Below are 19,528 nucleotides of genomic sequence, written 5' to 3' on the forward strand. Positions count from 1 at the left end.
AGCCTGAGCCTGTTTCAGATTCTGTGTCTCCCTCTCTCTCTGCTCCCCCACCCCACTCACACTCTGCCTCTGTCTCAAAAATAAGTAAACATTAAAAAAAAAAAAAAAACAGAGAGGGAGGCAAACCATAAGAAACTTAAATACAGAGAACTAAAGGTTGCTAAAGGGGTGTTGGGTGGGGGATAGGATAAATGGGTGATGGGCATTAAGGAGGGTACTTAGTGATATGAGCACTGGGTGTTATATATAAGTGATGAGTCACTAAATTCTACTCCTGAAACCATTATTAAACTATAGGTTAACTAATGTGGACTTAAATAAAATTTAAAAATTTTAAAAAAGAAAATCAAAGTGATTCGCCATGTTGACAAAATAAAAGAGGAACAAACATGATTATCTCAACATGCAAAAGAAAGGATTGATGAAATCCAATACACATGCATGATTAAAACCTCTTAGCAAACGAGAAATAAACTCAATAAAAGGCATCTGTGAAAATCCTACAGCTAGAACATCAAGAACAAGGCAGATACTGCCCTCACCATTTCAACTTAACATTGTACTAAAAGTCCTGGCCAATATAAGTATGGCAATTATGAACAAAGAAACAAATAATAAAAAGAATACTGGCTGAAAACAAAGAGAAATGGTCTTTATTTGTAGAAAATATGTTTATGTTCATAGAATAATTTACATAATCTCAAAAAGCTATAAAACAAATTTACTTACATCCTAGAATATAAACAAATATAGAAAAATCAGTTGCATTTCTACATATCAATAACAAATGGAAAGTAAAAACTAAAATACCATTTATAGTAACATCAGAAAATGCAAAACAGTTAGACACAAACTTAACAAACCTTGTGCAATATCTATACACTGAAACTACATGACGTTGCTGAGAGAAATTTAAAACTATCTAAATAGAGGCACCTAGGTGACTCAGTTGGTTGGGCGTCCAACTTTGGCTCAGGTCATGATCATGGGTTCAAGCCCCAATTTGGACTCTGTGCTAACAGCTCAGAGCCTGGAGCCTGCTTCAGATTTCTGTTTCCCTCTCTCTCTGCCCCTCCCCCACTTAAGCTCGGCCTCTCTCTCTCAAAAATAAGTAAACATTTTAAAAAATTAAAACTAAATAAATGAAAACATATACTATATTCATGGATTGAAAGCCTGAGTATTGTTAAAATGAAGATTTTCCCCAAATTAATCTATAGATTCAGGGCAATCCCAACCAAATTCCCAGCAGGCTTTGTTGTAGACATTGACAAGTTGCTTCTAAGCTGTATATAGATATGCAAGAGATCTAGAATAATAAAATAATTCTACAGTAGAAGAAAGTTGAAGATCTTACACCATCTAATTTTAAGACTTACACTAAAGCTATTGTTACCAAGAGAGATAGATATGGAACTACAGAACAAAACAAAGAGTTCATAAGCAGAACTGGTCTAATAGCCATTTGATTTTCTACAAGTGTGCCAGGGCAATTCAATGGGAAAATGACAGTCTTTTTAGCAAATGATACTGAACAACTGGATATCCTATGGAAGAAAGATGAACTTCTACTCTAACCTTATACTATACATAAAATTAACTCTAAATGGGTTATAAATATAAACATAGAAGCTAAAACTTCTAGAGGAAAACACAGATTAAAAAATCATTACTATCATGGAAGAGGCACAAATTACTTAGGACAAGAAAAGTACAAACCACATAAGAAAATAAAAATAAGTTGGACCTTATTAAAATTTTAAATGTCTGCTCCTCAGTATAAGCTGTTAAGAAAGTGAAAAGATAAGTCACAAGCTGGGTGAAAATATTAGCAATCCATATGTCTGAAAAAGGTTTTGTATACAGAATATACAAAAACTTCTACAACCCAATATGATAAAAAGTGCATAAAAGATTGAAGACATATCACATATGAATAACCAAAAGCACATGAAAATTGCTTAATATTACTATGAGGAAATACAAATTTAAACCACAATAAGATATCATTATATATTCAAAAGAATGGCTTAAAAAATACTGACGATACTGAATACTGACAAGGATTAGAGTAATTGCAGTTAACACACATTATTAGTAGGGATGTACAATGGTCCAATCAGTTAGGAAAACAGTTGAGCAGTTTCTTATCATCTTAAATGTACACTTACCTTTTGATCCAGCAATTTTGTTCTTCAGCATTTACCCAAGAGAAATGACAATATTTTTTCATGTAAAGACTTGTACACAAATGTTCACAGCAACTCAATTCATAATAGCCGAACACTGGAAACAATCTGAATTCCCATCAACAGCAAAAATCAATGGACTAATTGTATCAGGTCAATATAAGAGAATATTACTCAACAATAAAAATGAATAAATTACTGATACACAACAACATGGATGAATCTCAAAAAACACACTACACACAAAAAAAGTCAGGCACAAAAGAGTGTATAGTGTATAATTCCATTTATACGAACTTCTAAGAAAGATGTAACGAATCTACAATGATGAAAAACAGATCCTTTGTTGCTGAGGCTGGGTGGTAGCTGGGAATACTGATTGCTAAGAGATACGAGGGCATTCTTGGAAGGTGGTGATTGTGGCAGCAGTTGTCTGGGTACATGCACTTGTCAAAACCACTAAATTTCACACTTAAAATATATGCTTTTACTATATGTAAATTATATCCCAATTATATCTTTAATTTTTAAAAACAAAGTATATGTTTATATGACTTATTTTAAATGTCCAGAAAGACACACTCAAGACCATAAAATAGTAGTATTTCAGAGGTAATATTCAAAATATTTAACAGTTGGGAATGATAAGCACCAACCAGTCAGAACAAATGGTGGGCATGAACAAATGGAACAGCCAATCCATGTGGGTGATGCTCCCTGAGCGGACCATTTGCCCCAGGAAACAACAGTTATCAGTAGATGGTAGGATTATTGATGCCCTTTTCTTCTTTTTGCTCATTAGTATCTTCTAATTTTCTACCCATATTTTCAATCAGGTACTTTAAAATAAAGGGGAAAAATTTATCTTTATATAAAAAAGAAAAATGGTACCCTGTTGATACCACATTTAATACTATTATAAAATCCTAATGGAACTTTTAAATAATAGATATGAGAAATGGTATACTAAAACAGCATTGAATTAGGAGTTAAAAATGGATAATGCCATAAAAATACTTCCTATACACCACAAAGAAAATAGTGAGATATATTTTTAAACTATTTTACCATTTTAATATTTTAAAATGCCCTCCCTTTGATCTTATTCCAGCTAGATCTCCATATAATTGATTATATTTACTAAGAGACCTAGTATCTTTCCTCAAATAGTCCAGGCTCTGAAATGTCACATTGCTTAAAATTCATTATATAGTATTTTCCAATGGGTATCTTGGCCTATATCAAACTTCAGAATCTGGCTGAGCAAGCCAGGAGATCAAATGATAATTATCAACCCTGGATACATTTTTATAGCAAAATTATAGCCCATGATCAGAGAGTTGCTGCTGCCTCCTCTTAGGATAACTACCTCTGTCTCTATGGCTTATCACAGCAACAAACCTTTGCTCTGGGCAATTTCTTTAGAGGTAAGCACAATAAAAACCTGCCTATAAGAGCAGTCGCTGAGAAGCTATGATCAGCAAATAATGACCAGGGAGTCCGTTTTATCATGTCTCTCTCTATCCACAGAGAAACCATACCAGCTCCCCCATCAGCCCAGTAGTCAATGGCTGGTTTAGCAACATGACTCCTTTCTGAAACTCTGAAAACTCCAGGGTAAAACGATGCTACTATATGATCTCCTAATGTTGTTTTATAATGCAGCTCACATTTGTGATTTTAAAAGCACCTCAGCCCACTGTGAGTTCACAGTTATCTATAATGATTTGCAAATCTCGGTGTTTTTAATGACTTATTTTTGTACCGTGGCTACGCTGGTAACACCTGCACCTAAGTAGTTATGGCTTGTAATACCTTGGGCTGTCAGGGTGTGCAGTAAATGAGAAGCCACGGCAGTATCTTCTACTTTTTCAAGTCTTAATTTACTCTTCCTCCGTTTGAACATAAGCATATGGAGCCTATAGAGCTGCTGTGTCATCTCCTGGAGACAGTGCCATCTTGGCTCTTGGGACCTTGGTCATCCACTGAGGCTGACTACCCTTCTCCAACCCATGGAGAAAAACAAGAAGATGGCAGCTGGAGGCCTCCAGGGTGTTTCCCTCTGGACCTCTGATTTCTGAAAGCGAAGGATCTGTCCCCAAATCACAGTTACAAAAAATGTATATACAGAACTTTTCATGAGGTACCCAATGTGGCATTTCCACAAGATATTCAACTATAAATCACATTACCAATTCAACTTCATCCCAACATTATAGTGTCATGTTATTATTAGTATCATGTAACAATGCTTATTCTCTAATTTCAAAACATAAGTTATCTCTATGTAATAATAATAATGGCAGATATTTACCCAACAGTTACTATGTGCCTGATATTGTTCTAATCTTATCTATGCATTAATTTATTTAATCCTTAAAACAACTTATTGTTATAATGAGCCAGAACTTGAACCCAGCATTGGCCTCCAAAGTGTTTACCATACTAGGATAGATCAAGAATCACAGACCCCTTTTCCTTAGAGAAGTGAACCTCTCATAGGGGTACCTGCGTGGCTCAGTTGGTTAAGCATCCAACTTCAGCTCAGGTGATGGTCTCATGGTTTGTAAGTTTGAGCCCTGCATCGTGCTCTGTGCTGACAGCTCAGAGCCTGGAGTCTGCTTTGGATTCTGTGTCTCCCTCTCTTTCTGTCACTCCCCCAATCACACTCTTTCTCTATCTCTCAAAAATTAATAAACATTAAAAAAATTAAAAAATGAAGTAAACCTCTCATAAAGCCACCCAAGGACTCAGTAGGAGATTGGCTATAGATATATTTCATAATGTCCCTGAATGGACTGGAAAATCTCCAGTGTTATACATGTGTAATAACTGCCTTGCTTTACCTTACCTGCAAATGTCTTTTGTCTTATGTCTATGGCCCTGAGGTAAGATAACATCAGAGATTTTCAAAATGGAAATGGTCCCACCATGATTCTTTAGGTTTAAGGTGCTCATGGCAAACTCTCTGGAGGTACATCCCCATCCTCCACACTCCTACATGGTACATAGAGTTGATGACCACACCTCACCACAGTGACCACCACCATCTACAGTGGAGGGTGATTTCCATCTGTCATTTTTCTCCTGGGACCATGTAAAAGCAACAGAGGATGGCACTGCCTCACCCACTCCTCCTCCCACCTCCCTCCCTGTCATTATCATTTTCACTACTGACAGTCAGCAACTATCTCAGAGCTGCCTCCAGACTGCTGGACCCTGCTGTGCCTGCAGGAAGAAGAATCCCTCCAGAGCCGTCCTTGACCAAAGAGTGCCAGTATCGGGGTATCCAGCTTCCTTCCCCTGAAGGGGACAGCTCTGAGATGTGATTACATTGTCTCCAGAGGCCCTTGTGAAATGTAGTCAAAATCACCCACCATGGAACCTGACTTGAAATTGCACCTAGCTTGATTCCCTTCCCTTCTCTGACCCACTTTGCCACTCTTAATGGATTTCCTGGGGGATCACTTCATGATAAATCACTTCATAGCCATCATTGTCTTGGATCTGCTTCTGGTGGTGAACTGAGAACATGTAGACAATCACCCTAAAATCCCACCTCTCTTATAATCTGAAAGAGCATCCTGGGGTCATTAAGTATCCTGCTCCCTGCAGTGGGAACCATGGTCCCATAGCACAAATGGAATGATCCACTTGTAATGTCCTTGCTTAACCCTGAGCTGCTTACTCCTCTATAATTTAAAAAGTCACAGAGGTCAAGTTCTTGTGAGGGGGATGACCACAATGTCCTCACAAAATATCACCAGATCAGCACTCTTCAGGAGGAAACTTTGAACTGATGTCCAAGTAACTGTGGCTGGCTTCAACAGAAAGAAAATACAATGGATTCAATGACTCCAAATGTTGGCCTGCAGCCTGAAAGCCAAACAGATCCCTGTCTTATACAATTCTGTTCTCCAAGTAGGAGGTCTAAGAAACTCAAGGTCTTCAGAGGATACCAGCCCAAACCCCTCATTTTAAAGTCTTGGTTCCTCTGAATCAAATCCTATGTTAAACATTTCTCACAGTAGTTTTAAACTTTAATTACATACTCTACCAAAGCAAAGATCAAAATCTCTACAAAGGTTCTTTTTTATTTTTTGATGATGAAGTATTTATTAGTATGTCTCTTTGGAATAGATTTTCATACCCCAGGCCTGAAAAGAAATTCCACATAGAAATCATTCTCAAAACACTTTTTAAATACTTGAGAGTTTGTCCTTTTTTCTCACCTCATGCAATGACTTGTTAATGAGGAATAATTAAAATAGATTCCTATTAAAAAGAAATGCACTGCATTTCAAAAATATTTTAAGTGCAAAACCTATAAAGCAATGTTTATAATAGAGAAATTCAGATCCAAATTTTCATCTATACAGAGTATCTAGATATAGAGTGCATTTGAAATCAACCAACATAGTAGTAACAAAGGATCCGCTTTATGCAATGTGTAAGCCTAAGTGAATGATATAATTACAGTCTGTTAATATCCATGTGGACCAAGTAGAATATCACCACTCCTTTATGTACATGACGATAATAGTTTTGCATTTCTTTCCATCCTGGAATTTGAGCACTGATTTCTCTAAATAATTATGATCCAAGGGATTTGAAAGAGATTCCTCCAAAATGTTTCAAAGAGAATTTCATGAGATGCTCTACTGGACCCAGGCAGGAGCTTCAAGTTAGGACTTCACTTTGGATGGCCTGTGGAGGGGAAATCCACCCCCAGTAAAACGAGGGCCAGTTGGCTTGGCCATTGACAAGGTGTTATCCATGGATATTCTGTCCTTATTTCTGTAAGACAGGAGGTGAAAGTTAACTTCCTTAACATCTTTTTTCCTCTTCTAAGTTTGATGTTCTCTAAGTTCCAAAAGTGAGTTAGCCACTGACAACTGCTTTGATTAAAGCTTCCAGTTTTAGACAAGGTGGTTGTTTAAATCTAATTAGGTGTTTGCTGATAACACATAAAATTAGGGAAAGACACAATTAAATGTGCCCTCCTAACGTTGATCTAAATGTGGACATAAGACCTCATTATAACTCAATCACTATGGACTTGAAGCTTTCGACTTGTAATCATCTTCCTGTTTTATAAAACATCTGTTTAGTTCCAAAGATCTGTCAGAAGAATCTTTCTCTTGGCTCAGTTATAATGTGTAATTCATCATTTATCAACTTTTCTATCCCAAATTTTCAGTGGAAACATAAATATTTACCATACACATAAGGTATCTTCATCAAACTTGGACATTTATAAAATACAAATTTTCCTATAGCTTTAGACAAGCAGAAGTTATTATTAGAAATCGTTTAAGATACAAGAAAACCTGAGAAAGATAAATAAGGTAGTACATTGGGCAACAGATAAAGGGAGTCCTAACCTAAAATCTATAATGTATCTTCTACATAGATCTCCTTTAAATGCACACACACACACACACACACAGACACACACACACACACACACGTTTCCTGCAGAGGTACCTTAAATTTATACAAATTCCCTATTGTGTATTCAGGGGTCTTACATAAAATATCTTTGGAATTCCTTTTTTACGAAAAATGAATTAAGCTAACTACTAAAACCAAAACCAATTAGATTTGACAACTAGAAGTGATTTACCTTAGGGGAGAGAATTCCACCTTTTGGAAAAGAATCTGACTAGTTCTACAAACTTTAAACCAGCCTGGGGGTCCAGGGCAGGGGAGTCAGAGGCAGGTGGGTGGGGGTGCAGGTCAGGAAGGAAACATGATGAAAAAATTATTTGAGAAAAATGAAAGAAGGCATAAAGGCAAAAATGGCATGAGTTGCTATTTTATAAAGAGCAAGTATGGGGAGAACATCCACAGAGATTATTCTAAATTTTCCATTTGGAAAGAACCTGAAGAGGATTGGTTAATCAATCCAGCAGTCTCTTAGCAGAATTGATTTCATTATTATAAAAAAAATCATCCTCCATAAATAGGACAAAAGCTTTAGCCTTGAGTGGATCCAGTTAAGAGGATTCCTTCAAGTGCTTGGCAACTTGTCTACCCCCTGACTGCCGGTGGATGCAGCAAGTACCACCTCCTCCAGCCCTCTCTTGCCTTAAATTACCCAAGTTCTCCTCTCTGAAGGAACATAAGCATAATGCTTCTTTCTGGCTTTCTCTAAGCTGACTGATGGGAATGACGTCGCCTTTATAAAGCCTTTGTAATGTATTTATAGACCTGCACAATGACTCCCTCAGCCTTCTCCCTTCCAGTCCACACCATCTCAGCACTCTTGTTCTTGCCAGAGCAAACTTTCCTTCAGCACTTGAATCCTTTTACTCTTCTCCTATGAACCCCTCTCTCTGTCTACCTCCAGTTTATGGATCCTCGACTAAATGGAATTGCCAATAGCACCCTAATCAGGTCAGAATTGCTATTAGTAAGCAATCTGGGGAAAGAAGAGGACAGGTAAAGGCAAAGACTCTACAGCTTGCTACCCAAAAGAAGTTTCCATGATGATGGCAAAACTCTCTACCTAGAGCCCAATGTGGCATCCACTACTTCCATGTGGTTATTAAGCAGTTGAAATGTGACTAGTGCAGCTAAGAAACAGAATTTTTAATTTAACTGTAATTCATTTTTAAGCTAAATATCTACAAGTGGCCTATGGTTGGGGGCAGTGCAATTTTTGTAGATGTGCCACTGGGAGGGGCTGAGCCAACAGAAGTGCATTTCTGTTGGCTCAACACATTTTCAGTGTCCAGGAAACTGTTGGGGGGGTGGGGGTGGAAGGGGATCAATAAAGTCAAAGGTGACTGGGCCAAACTACAGGACCAAGGTAGGGAAGTTAGTCAGCTCTAGAAAGATAATTAACTGGTTAGCTAAGCTAGTTATTTGTAATTGTACAAACTAGACTGCTGGTCTCCAAAACAGATGCATGTACTCTCAAAGATGAGTAAGATGACCCACTGAGAAGTGCCAAGAAGGTATTTCAGATTCTGTCCATATTTTGTCTTTAAAAATTAAAAACAAAATCTCAGTTTACTAATCACTCACAATGTCACAATAGTATTTTGCATGTGATATAAAAATTAGGGGCACCTGGGTGACTCAGTCAGTTAAGCATCTGTCTCTTGACTTCAGCTCATGTCATGATCTCATGGTTCATAAGATTGAGCCCCACATCAGGCTCTGCATTGACAGTACAGAGCCTACTTGGGATGCTCTCTCTCACTCTATCTCTGCCCCTCACTCACTCACTCGCTTTCTCTCTCTCTCTCTCAAACAAATAAATAAACATTTTTTAAAATTTTTAATGTTTTTATTTATTTCTGAGAGAGAGAGAGACAGCATGAGCAGGGGAGGGTCAGAGAGAGAGGGAGACACAGAATCTGAAACAGGCTCCAGGCTCTGAGCTAGCTGTCAGCACAGAGCCTGATATGGGGCTTGAGCCCACAAACTGTGAGATCATGACCTGAGCCGAAGTCAGACGCTTTACCGACTGAGCCACCCAGGCGCCCCTAAATAAACATTTTTAAAAAGTTAAAATAATAGGGGCACCTGTGTGGCTCAGTCAGTTAAGTGTCCAACTCTTGATTTCAGCTCAGGTCATAATCTCTTGGTTCATGGGTTCGATCCCTGCATTGGGCTCTGCACTTAACAGTGCAGAGCTTGGTTGGGGTTCTCTGTCTCCCTCTCTCTCTGCCTTTCTCTCAAAATCGAATAAATAAACATAAAAAGTAAAATATATCAGAGATAGAAAGCTATTCTAAAATAAAATTTCACTTTAAAACTTAACATAAATATATATTTGATATATATGCATATGAATGGGTGTGGCTACAAGTTCAAAAGTGTTTTACTAATAAGAGTGCGCAATAAAAACGCTTGAAGGTCGCTGAGCTGGACGTGTGCCTCACACAGGAACTAGCCACATTGACATCTTACCAGCTCAACCTTGCTGCCCTAAAAGAAAACCACAGTGTCTCCACTGCAACACTGAATCACATCATCAATCTCAGCACTTCTCCAGCTTTGGTGTGCATGGACATCACCTGAGGAGTGATGGAATTGCACATTTCTGAGGCTCACCCATAGCCTGCTGAATCCAAACATCTGGAAATGGGGCCTGGGAACATGCATGTTTAATAAATCCCACCAGTGATTCTGTATCAGCTAGTTGCTAGACCCATACATTAAGAAAGACCCATAGGAATTAGCTCAAATATTTTAGCAGGATTTTATTCTACCAAGGAGCTGGCATCTGAATGTGGAACAGGGGAATATTATGATTTACAAGAAGGGCAAATTTTTACTGGCAAATCAATCTGCATCCAGTTACTTAAATTGCTGTTTGCCACTAATGAATCATAGGCGGATGTACCTCTTTTCCCATGTCCCTGCAATGCCCACGTGAATGAAATACCAAACCTGACTTACACCCACAATGTGAGTACTACAGAATTAACTAGATGAGTTGGGTAATGCCACTCAGCCAAGCGAAGGTTCAAATCTACTGATTCATCCAGGCCCACTCTCTCACCCTAGCATTAGGCAAATGATGATAACAAAGTGAAAAGAACATTTACTCTTCCACATGCAGGCATCCGGTAACCCAAAATGTTAACCTGAGACCACATTATCATCTCCTAGAAAAATAAGAGCTTGTGTCAATACACGCAGAAGATACTGAAGTCAGTTATTAGACATAAAGATGGTTCAGAGCTAGATTATCTAAAACATAGGTAACAATTATTCGTGGGCTCATCATTGTTACTGTGGCACAAGATGCATCACTGGAAAGAACAGCTTCACCAAGCCTAAACCCTTTAGCAAAATTACCTGTGTGGTTTTAAATGTGAACATGCTTTTAATTCATATAAGCCTGATTGTGAACCTCATTTGTAACCATTGTCATGGCATAATTATCTCCAAACCATAAGAACAGTGTGGGGGGAGGGGGGAAGACTATGTTTCCTCTACTCTGTGTTAGGTCCATCGGTGTTAGGATATTGTTAGGGTCCTAAGGAGAGGCCTCAGTATCAAATGAGACATGCATCTCACTCCGACACAAACCAGGGGGGACCTGTAGAATGTCATTTTTTCACCCTGTAACCTACTTTACCCCAGTGGATTCTGCGACTCCATGGCTGTTTGCCAATTATTTTCTTATCAGCAGGTAATAGGCACAACAAAATTAGAAGAACATTTGATGACAATAATTCAGATAAGGAGTTAGTATCCAAAATCTATAAAGAATTTATCAAATTCAACACCCCAAAAAACAAATAATCCAGTGAAAAAAAAATGGGCTAAAGACAGGAACAGACATTTCTCCAAAGAAGACATCCAGATGGCCAACTGACACATGAAATGATGCTTAACATCACTCATCATCAGGGAAATACAAATCAAAACCACAATGAGATACCACCTCACACCCATCAGAATGGCAAACATTAGCAACTCAGGCAACAACAGATGTCAGCAAGGATGCAGAGAAAGAGGATCTCTTTTGCACTGCTAGTGGAAATGCAGACCGGTGCAGCCACTCTGGAAAACAGCATGGAGATTCCTCAAAAAAATTTAAAAAGGAACTACCTTATGACCCAGCAATTGCACTACTAGGTATGTATCCAAGGGATACAGGTGTGCTGTTTCAAAGGGACACATGCACCCCAATGTTTATAGCAGCACTATCAACAATAGCCAAAGTATGGAAAGAGACCAAATGTTTGTTCACGAATGAATGGATAAAGAAGATATGGCCAGGCACTCTCCTACACAGCTGGTGGGAATGTAAGCTGGTGCAACTCCTCTGGAAGACAGTATGGAGGTTCCTCAAAAAATTAACAATAGAACTCCCCTATGACCCAGCAATAGCACTGCTAGGAATTTACCCAAGGGATACAGAAATGCTGAGGCATAGGAGCACATGTACCCCAGTGTTCATAGCAGCGCTCTCAACAATAGCCAAAACATGGAAAGAGCCTAAGTGTCCATCAACTGACAAATGGATCAAGAAGATATGGTTAATCTACACAATGGAATACTGCATGGCAATGAGAAAGAATGAAATCTGGCTATTTGTAGCAACATGGATGGACCTTGAGGGTGTTATGCTGAGCGAAATAAGTCAGGCAGAGAAGGACAAATATCATATGTTTGCACATATAGGTGGATTAGGAGGAAATTAACGGAGGACAAAGCAGGAGAAAAAGGGGAAAAATAGTTGGGGAGAGGTAAGGAGGCAAACCATGAGAGATTCCTGAATGCGGAGAACAAACTAAGGGGCTGCGGGGGGGGGAGAGGGGAAGGGGGGTGATGGGCATGGAGGAGGGCACTTGTTAGGATGAGCACTGGGTGTTATATGTAAACCAACTTGATAATAAACTATGAAAAAAAAAGATTTTATATATATATGTGTATATATATATATACACATATATATATACATATATATATGAATGTTATTCAGCCATCAGAAAGAACTAAATCTCACCATTTGTAATTACGTGGATAGAACTAGATGGTGTCCTGCTAAGTGAAATTAGTCAGTCAGAGAAAGACAAATATCATATGACTTCAACTCATATGAGGACTTTAAGATACAAAACAAATGAACACATGGGAAGGGAAGCAAAAATAATATAAAAACAGGGAGGGGAACAAAATCACAAGAACTCTTAAATAAGAAGAACAAACAAAGGGTTACTGGAGAGGTTGTGGGAAAGGGGACGGGTTAAATGGGTAAGGGGCATTAAGGAATCTACTCCTGAAATCATTGTTGTACTATACGCTAACTAACTTGGATGTAAAGTAAAAATAATAAATTAAATTAAAATTTTCAATATAAAATAAAAAAAGAACATTTGATGAATTCTTACTTACTTCTGAATGTATTCTTTACGTTTCTGAGCTAGGTATTTCTTCTTTAAGTTCATTAGTTCATTGGTAAGTTTCTCGATCTCATATTTATATTCTTGGCTCTGTGATTCATACATATTCAGCTCCGAAGACAAAACCTAACATGACAAATAAAGCAGCATTAACAGAAGATATGCAGTGAGACAATATCCTTTCCTGAAAATTTTTCCTGATCTGCTGCCATTTACCTCAGTGAGGCTAGTGTTACAAAACCATGTCCAAGTCTAACAGCTATTCCTCACACTTCCGCCAGCTCTCAAGATCTGCACCTAGGTAAAAATCTGACTGAGGTCTGAAAGCTCATAATCCAGTGACAAACTTAATGAAACCTCTGCTTAAAAGAACTATCAGGCCACATTCAACCAGGCTCACACATGAATGGTGTGATGTGTTTCAAGAATACTGTTGAGTACAGACAGAAAAACTCCCAGGCATACAGTATAAAATTGCTTTTAAAGCCTTTTAAAAAGCATTTGGGGAAGTCATCACTAGGGAGAGTCATTCATTTGAGGATTATAGTAAAAACTATTCTCGAACCATCCTGCCGCCACCACCATTATGTAGGCATTCAATTTCTGTGTTTTCCTAGGTTGCTGTTCTGCAAATATCTATCACCTCTTTACTGTGCTCTTTGGGACTCTTCACAGGTTCTCTCTTTCTCCAGGCACAGCAACACTTTCCTCTGAGAAGCAGGGAGCTATGATATGCACGCGAGAGTCTAAAGCGTGTGTAATAGGAACCCTGATCGCCTGTCTCTTCCACTGTGGTGTTGAATAGATGCTGCTGGTCTTGGCTGGGCAAGAAGGGTGGGAATTTACTCAACCTAAACCGGATGTGTAAAGCACGCCTGAAGTAGGGGCATACTCCACAGAAATCAAAGGGAAGAAAGGAAGGTTACCATTCCACAGGGCATGCAACAGACTCAGATTTGTTGTTTCCTTGCTTACAATTTTAAAAATTTGCACAAAAGGAGGATCTTTGTCCTTTGAGTGTTCACCTGCTTCTGAACTCTTTCCTTTACTCGCTATGAAAATGATTCTAATTGTGCTATCATGAACTAAAGCATAAGACTTTCATGTTGAGAGAAAATCTGCCTAATAATTAAGCAATTAGGAACCAAGGCTCTATTTCCAAACAATGAATATAGCATTTCTTAAAAGAGTCCAGATAATGAAGACAAACTAGCAGACAGGTTCAGCACCCCTGAATCTCTTCCACCAGGGGTCCTATCTCCTCAGAGCAAAAAATATAGATTTCCTGAGTAAAAGGGTTAAAAATACCAAAAAGCTCCAGTAAGCCATACGATGCTACCCAGCGCTGAGTGTGGTTCTCTGACAGTGGCGTGAAGACAGATGTATGAGAAAATGAGCTTTTATTTTATTTGCACTACTCAATTGTTGAGAAGGATGAACATGATCAAAAGATTATGCCTCATGCAAAACTCAAACTACATTTCAGGGATACTCATGTGAAATAAACCCTGTGAGTGATAAGTTGGAAACTAATGTTCTAATTACACTTCTGTTGCATCTGTCTTTTTAAAGAAGGATGTGATTGTACAAGGTGCTATTTGTGAGAGGATTAGCACTATATTAGTCGCATGGCATCTATGCTACCCCAGGCAGAAAGGCAGCGATCTCTTCCTCTTCATGCAGGTAAGTGCCAGAATTCAGCTGGCGTGTGCTACATTCCGTGTATGTGTGTGTATAAGACTTCCCTGATGTGCCAAGAATATCTAAGTACTTGCTTAGGAGGTAAAGCTCCAAATATAATGGGAACACACAGTTTCTGAGAAAACTTTTTAAAAGGCACGTGTAATAATAAAACATTCCGTCTCCCCAGCTGAGGTTCTTAAGGCACCAAGAAGGGAACTTATGCTAACAGAATTCTAAAATGATTTTACTTTCCTTTCACTGCAACTTATTTGAGAGATGGTCGTGAAGGAGAGCCCTGGGGTCTGGGGAGCCTGTGTTTTTTGTACATTTATTTCAGGTGGAATGGAATCACAAAAACCTATTTTGGCACAGGTCTGCTTTGGTCTGCTTCAGTGGGTGATGGTGTTAAAATATTTCCCCTGCTCTTCCCCATCATCCAAATGCTCTACCTCCTCTTGAGATAGTCCCTACATAACCCATTCCCCGAATTTCCATAGCTTTGCCATCATCCTCTCTCCAACTCTTTCCTTACTCGCTCACAACTCCCATTCAGGAAACAGAGCATTGTGAGGTCTATTAGTCTACACGCTGGGTGGAGGGTAGCTCTGAGACTGCCCTGCCCCTCCTGGGACTGGAATTTTAAAAAAAATTAAAAGGCCAACCTCTGTGCAGTCTGGCTTTGGGAGACCGGCTCCTTGTACTGAGGCAGTTGGCTTGTCTGGGAAAGCACAGAGACTCCCACTTACCTTCAGCTGCTTGGTCTTCTCCCGCAGCGTATGGCGGTAGATCTGTAGCTGCTCTGCAGCCTCTGGGCCGGGCTGCCGCGCCAGGATGTGCTTGAGTTCCACATACAGTTTCTCTTTTTCCTGGTGGAGAGCACAACCACAAGGGAGAGAATCAGTCCCATCAAGACAGGGAAAGTGCCTTTGCTAGCATGGTCAGGAGAACGTGGGACTGTCCTAGGTTACTTCAGAGTGCCCCATTGGGTACATCCAACGTAGACTCTATCAAGAAAGCGTCGAGCCAACGCTGGTCAAGGGCTTACGATGTGCCTGGCATTTGGATACAAATAATAAGGCAAGTGAGGAAGGGAAAGTCTCTCTCTACCTACACCTGTGAACCCATGACCAAAAGAGACAAGGGCAGTGATGGAAAATTGGGGCAAGTGTTATGACCAGTAAAAGTAGGGAGTGGGGGAGGTTTCACAAAAATGTCATTTGAATTGTTGCTTGGAGAAGGAGTAGGAGTTTTCCCCAAGCAGAGAGAGAAAAGAAAAGCTTTTTAGGCCAAGGTCCAGGGATAGACCAGGGGAGAAGTGGTCTATTCAGCAGGTGCACGGGAGGAAGTAGTGGAGAGAACAGGCTGGGCTCAGGTACATTCCCGACTGTGTGGTTAGGAAAGGATAAGCCATGCTGCGTTTGTCTTCAGAGGAAGAGCTCCCACAGGAAGGAAGAGAACAAAATGAAAAGACTGCTCAGGGCACCAGGAGATGCAAGCAGAAGATGGAAAAAGATGGAGCTAACGCAACCGTGTTGGAAAGAAGGTAGATATGAAGACATTTCTGAAGTAGAATCAGTGGGATTTGGTAAAAGATCAGAGGAAGGAAGGACCAGGGGCAAGAAGATTCATGGACATCTTGGGGGCTGGAAGGTGGTGGTGCTGGAGGCAGGGAGGCTAGGAAAGGAGTGGGGAAGGAGGGAGGGAAATGTTCTCGCATTCTCTTCTGATTATCAGTGGGGTCCGGGTTAAGCTTGAGGTGCAGTGGGATATCAACAAGAGGAGTTGAAAATGAGGTCCCAGAGTTTGAACTGAAGAGCACATTGGGACTGGAGGTGGGTCGCAGCTACAGCTATGAGAGCACCTCCACCAACCAAGGGTGGCTTCTGGGGTGGCCAGGAGCTCGAGGTTTTAGGGAAAGCCAGCATATCAGGAGTAGGTAAGGAAGAAAGACATAGAGAAAAGGAATAAGGGGGAGAAACCAAATGTTCCCCAAACCAAGAAATGGCAGCATTTATAAAGGGAGGCATGATTTGAGTGGGCAGTGATATCAGATGGGCTAAGAGGAGAAACAGGATAGGAAGTAAAAAGGGCTTTGGGGGAGGGCTGTTAGGATGACACCACTGACCTTACAGGGGTTGCAAGAACATTTAGGGAGCAAAAGTCACAGAGGCTGGAAAAAATCAGAAGGAGGAAGTAAGGAAACTGGGTCTTTTAAGGAATATAACATGGGAACGAGAGAGATCTGGAAGTGGTTTGAGAGAATAGATAAAAAGCCACGTAAACTAGGATGTGCACATTTGTAGAACTAAAAGAAAGGGCTTGCTAGGAACCCAAAGCAAATCATAATTTCGTAATTAAATTTAACCAACAAACAATATAGAATTCCCATTTGTACCCTAAAGCTTAATTGCTTGTAATGTGTTTTCAGATTCTTGAACTAAAGATACTACATACAAGGAAAGATTTATTTCTTAGGCATCTCAGTTCTAGATTCCCATTTCTCTAAACTGCAATAATTTGAACAAACATTGATAAAGACTGGTGTGTCTACTCATTTGTCTCTGTACGTATTTATCTCCCTAAAGTAATTATGTTAAAGGCAAAAATATAAGTAAAAGCCCTCTCAATAAATGACACATCCAAGCAAATGGAAACTAATTTCTACCTGGTGTTCACTCTTCTTAGCATTGTCATCTAATCTGTTTTTGACCAGAGAACATGAGGGTAATTTAAAAAAATTGGTAAAAGAAAGTTCATTAACTATTCATTGTTACCATTTGCTTTGGATTTTCCTTTTCCCCTGGCCAAATTATAAAAATTTGCTCACAAAAAAACCATGACTTTACTTTCAAAGGAACGTATGTAACTTAAGAACTGTTGGATGGTGGGGTGCCTGAGTGGGTCAGTCAATTAAGCATCTGACTTTGGCTCAAGTCTTGATCTCAGAGTTTGTGAGTTCAAGCCCTGCTCTGAGCTGTCAGCACAGAGCCTGGAGCCTGCTTTGGATTCTGTGTCTCCTTTGCTTTCTGCCCCTTCCCCCCTCATGCCCTGTCTCTCTCTCCTTCAAAAATAAATAAAAAATAAATACGCATTTTTAAAAAAGAATTAGTTGGATGGAATAAATTCTGGAGAATCATGTATCAAAAAGTAATACTCACCATTTAAGAAATAATTCCAGAAACGACAAGAAAATCCAAACCCACACAAAAGAAGAAAACTTGAACAAATAGAATTACAAAGTGGTGATTTTCGTTTGTTGAACAACACCTCACGTCACACTTTACAATATAATCTTCCCAGTAAATGGATGTAGCAAGCAATGGGAAAGATGTCAGGAGGTGAGTTTATTTGCTGTAGCCACTTAATGTGTGTTCTGTTGGAAAAATAACACTTCTGACAAGGCTTCAAGATTCAATTTGAAGAGAGTAATAAATATGTGGAGAAGCCCATGAAACTGTTTTGTCCATTTGTTTCAGTTCCCCTTCCTCTACACCAGATTACAGGTAGACTTGAAAAGTAAAGAACCCCATAATGACGAGGAGGAAGCAATCTGGTTTGGGATATAATAATATCTTAAACTGAAAAGATCGTCTTACTCCAAGAACCTTTGAATGTTTCCCAGGCGTAACACTTTTCAACAGCTCTTGGCAGGGAGGACAGAGAAACAGAGGAGAAAGGCTGGGAGAATCAAATACTGTTACCTAGTCTCACAAGTAAGCATACCAAGGTTAACAAGAATGAACAGTGTATCCTTAAGCCCAACGTGTGATGAGTCAAAAACCCACTTGTGAAATACCAAGAATCACTTTTCGCATGTGCCACCTCCTCTGGGGCTTTAAGACATGTTATAACCCTGAAAGAATTTGGATGAAATCATGCTACATAATTTCTAAGGGCTATGTGATACTATCAGTAGAAGATGGAGCCAGAAGGTGAAATCAGGTTCAGAGCCAGGTTAGAGCCCATAGAGGTAAGAGACTGACTCAGTCCCCCACTCTCTGAACCTACTGAGCCAGCTGAATGGGCTCTGCCCAAGCCCTCTAAAAGGGCGTGCAATCTTCACATACAGAGTGAACCCTTTATCCTGTCTTCTCCTACCACCACTTCCTGGGGGGTTTTCCAAGGCTGTAAAAGGAAGTGAAATGGATTTATTCTAAAGAAATAACTGAGTGACTGAACAGCGAGAACCCACAAGTGTGGAGAAAAGTGAAGAAGCGGAGTGAATTACCATTAAAACTGTTGGCGTATTCAAAGTAGAAAAGTTCTAAGAGTTAAATAACCCAGGCCAAGTGATGCGTGTGTGTTCATAGTGGGCAGAAAGAATCCCAAATGAAACTTCAGGGGCCAAGAAAGTGAAAATAGGAAGAGCAGAGGGAAAAGGAGTCGGAGGTACTGGCTGAAATGCATTACCAGGCTTCAATGTGCATGAATTTTGGTCTGTGTTTACAATAGAATATCTAACTGATGAAAGCAAAGTGAAGGCTGGTCAGCATTAACATTCTAGCTGTGCATATCATACAGATTTGTATTTTGGGAGAGCATGCTGGTAATTTAGATAAATATGGAGTGTTTGATGGATTGAAGGTCTTAAGTACGATTGTTTTCCAATTTATTTCTCTCCTAACCCTCTACAAGGGCCAACCAAGCTCTTCAAACATTGTGCAATGGTGTGTATAATAACCCCATTTAGAGACAAAGCGTGCAATTCTATTATAAAGAGAATCTATCTTATGCAACAGAGAGACTCATTAGCTGTCCGATGTATATTGTCTCCATAAGCCA

At 39.5% G+C, this 19,528-nt stretch overlaps 1 protein-coding gene across 1 annotated transcript in view; it reads right to left on the reverse strand.

Annotated features, from left to right (window-relative positions):
• Positions 1-6,299: 6,299 nt before the first annotated feature.
• The window catches only part of CFAP58 (cilia and flagella associated protein 58), a 108,411-nt gene continuing 95,182 nt past the window's right edge, over positions 6,300-19,528 (reverse strand). The window contains exons 16-18 of the mRNA XM_039243904.1: positions 15,493-15,612; positions 13,056-13,189; positions 6,300-6,986 (exon numbers count right to left, since the gene is read on the reverse strand). Of these exons, the coding sequence (XP_039099835.1) occupies positions 6,875-6,986; positions 13,056-13,189; positions 15,493-15,612 (366 nt within the window). The 3' untranslated portion in view covers positions 6,300-6,874. The remainder of the gene's footprint in view (positions 6,987-13,055; positions 13,190-15,492; positions 15,613-19,528) is intronic.

Source organism: Hyaena hyaena, unplaced genomic scaffold (genome assembly GCF_003009895.1).
Source record: "Hyaena hyaena isolate Hyena2069 unplaced genomic scaffold, ASM300989v1 scaffold_233, whole genome shotgun sequence".
In the NCBI taxonomy this organism is placed as follows: domain Eukaryota; kingdom Metazoa; phylum Chordata; class Mammalia; order Carnivora; family Hyaenidae; genus Hyaena; species Hyaena hyaena.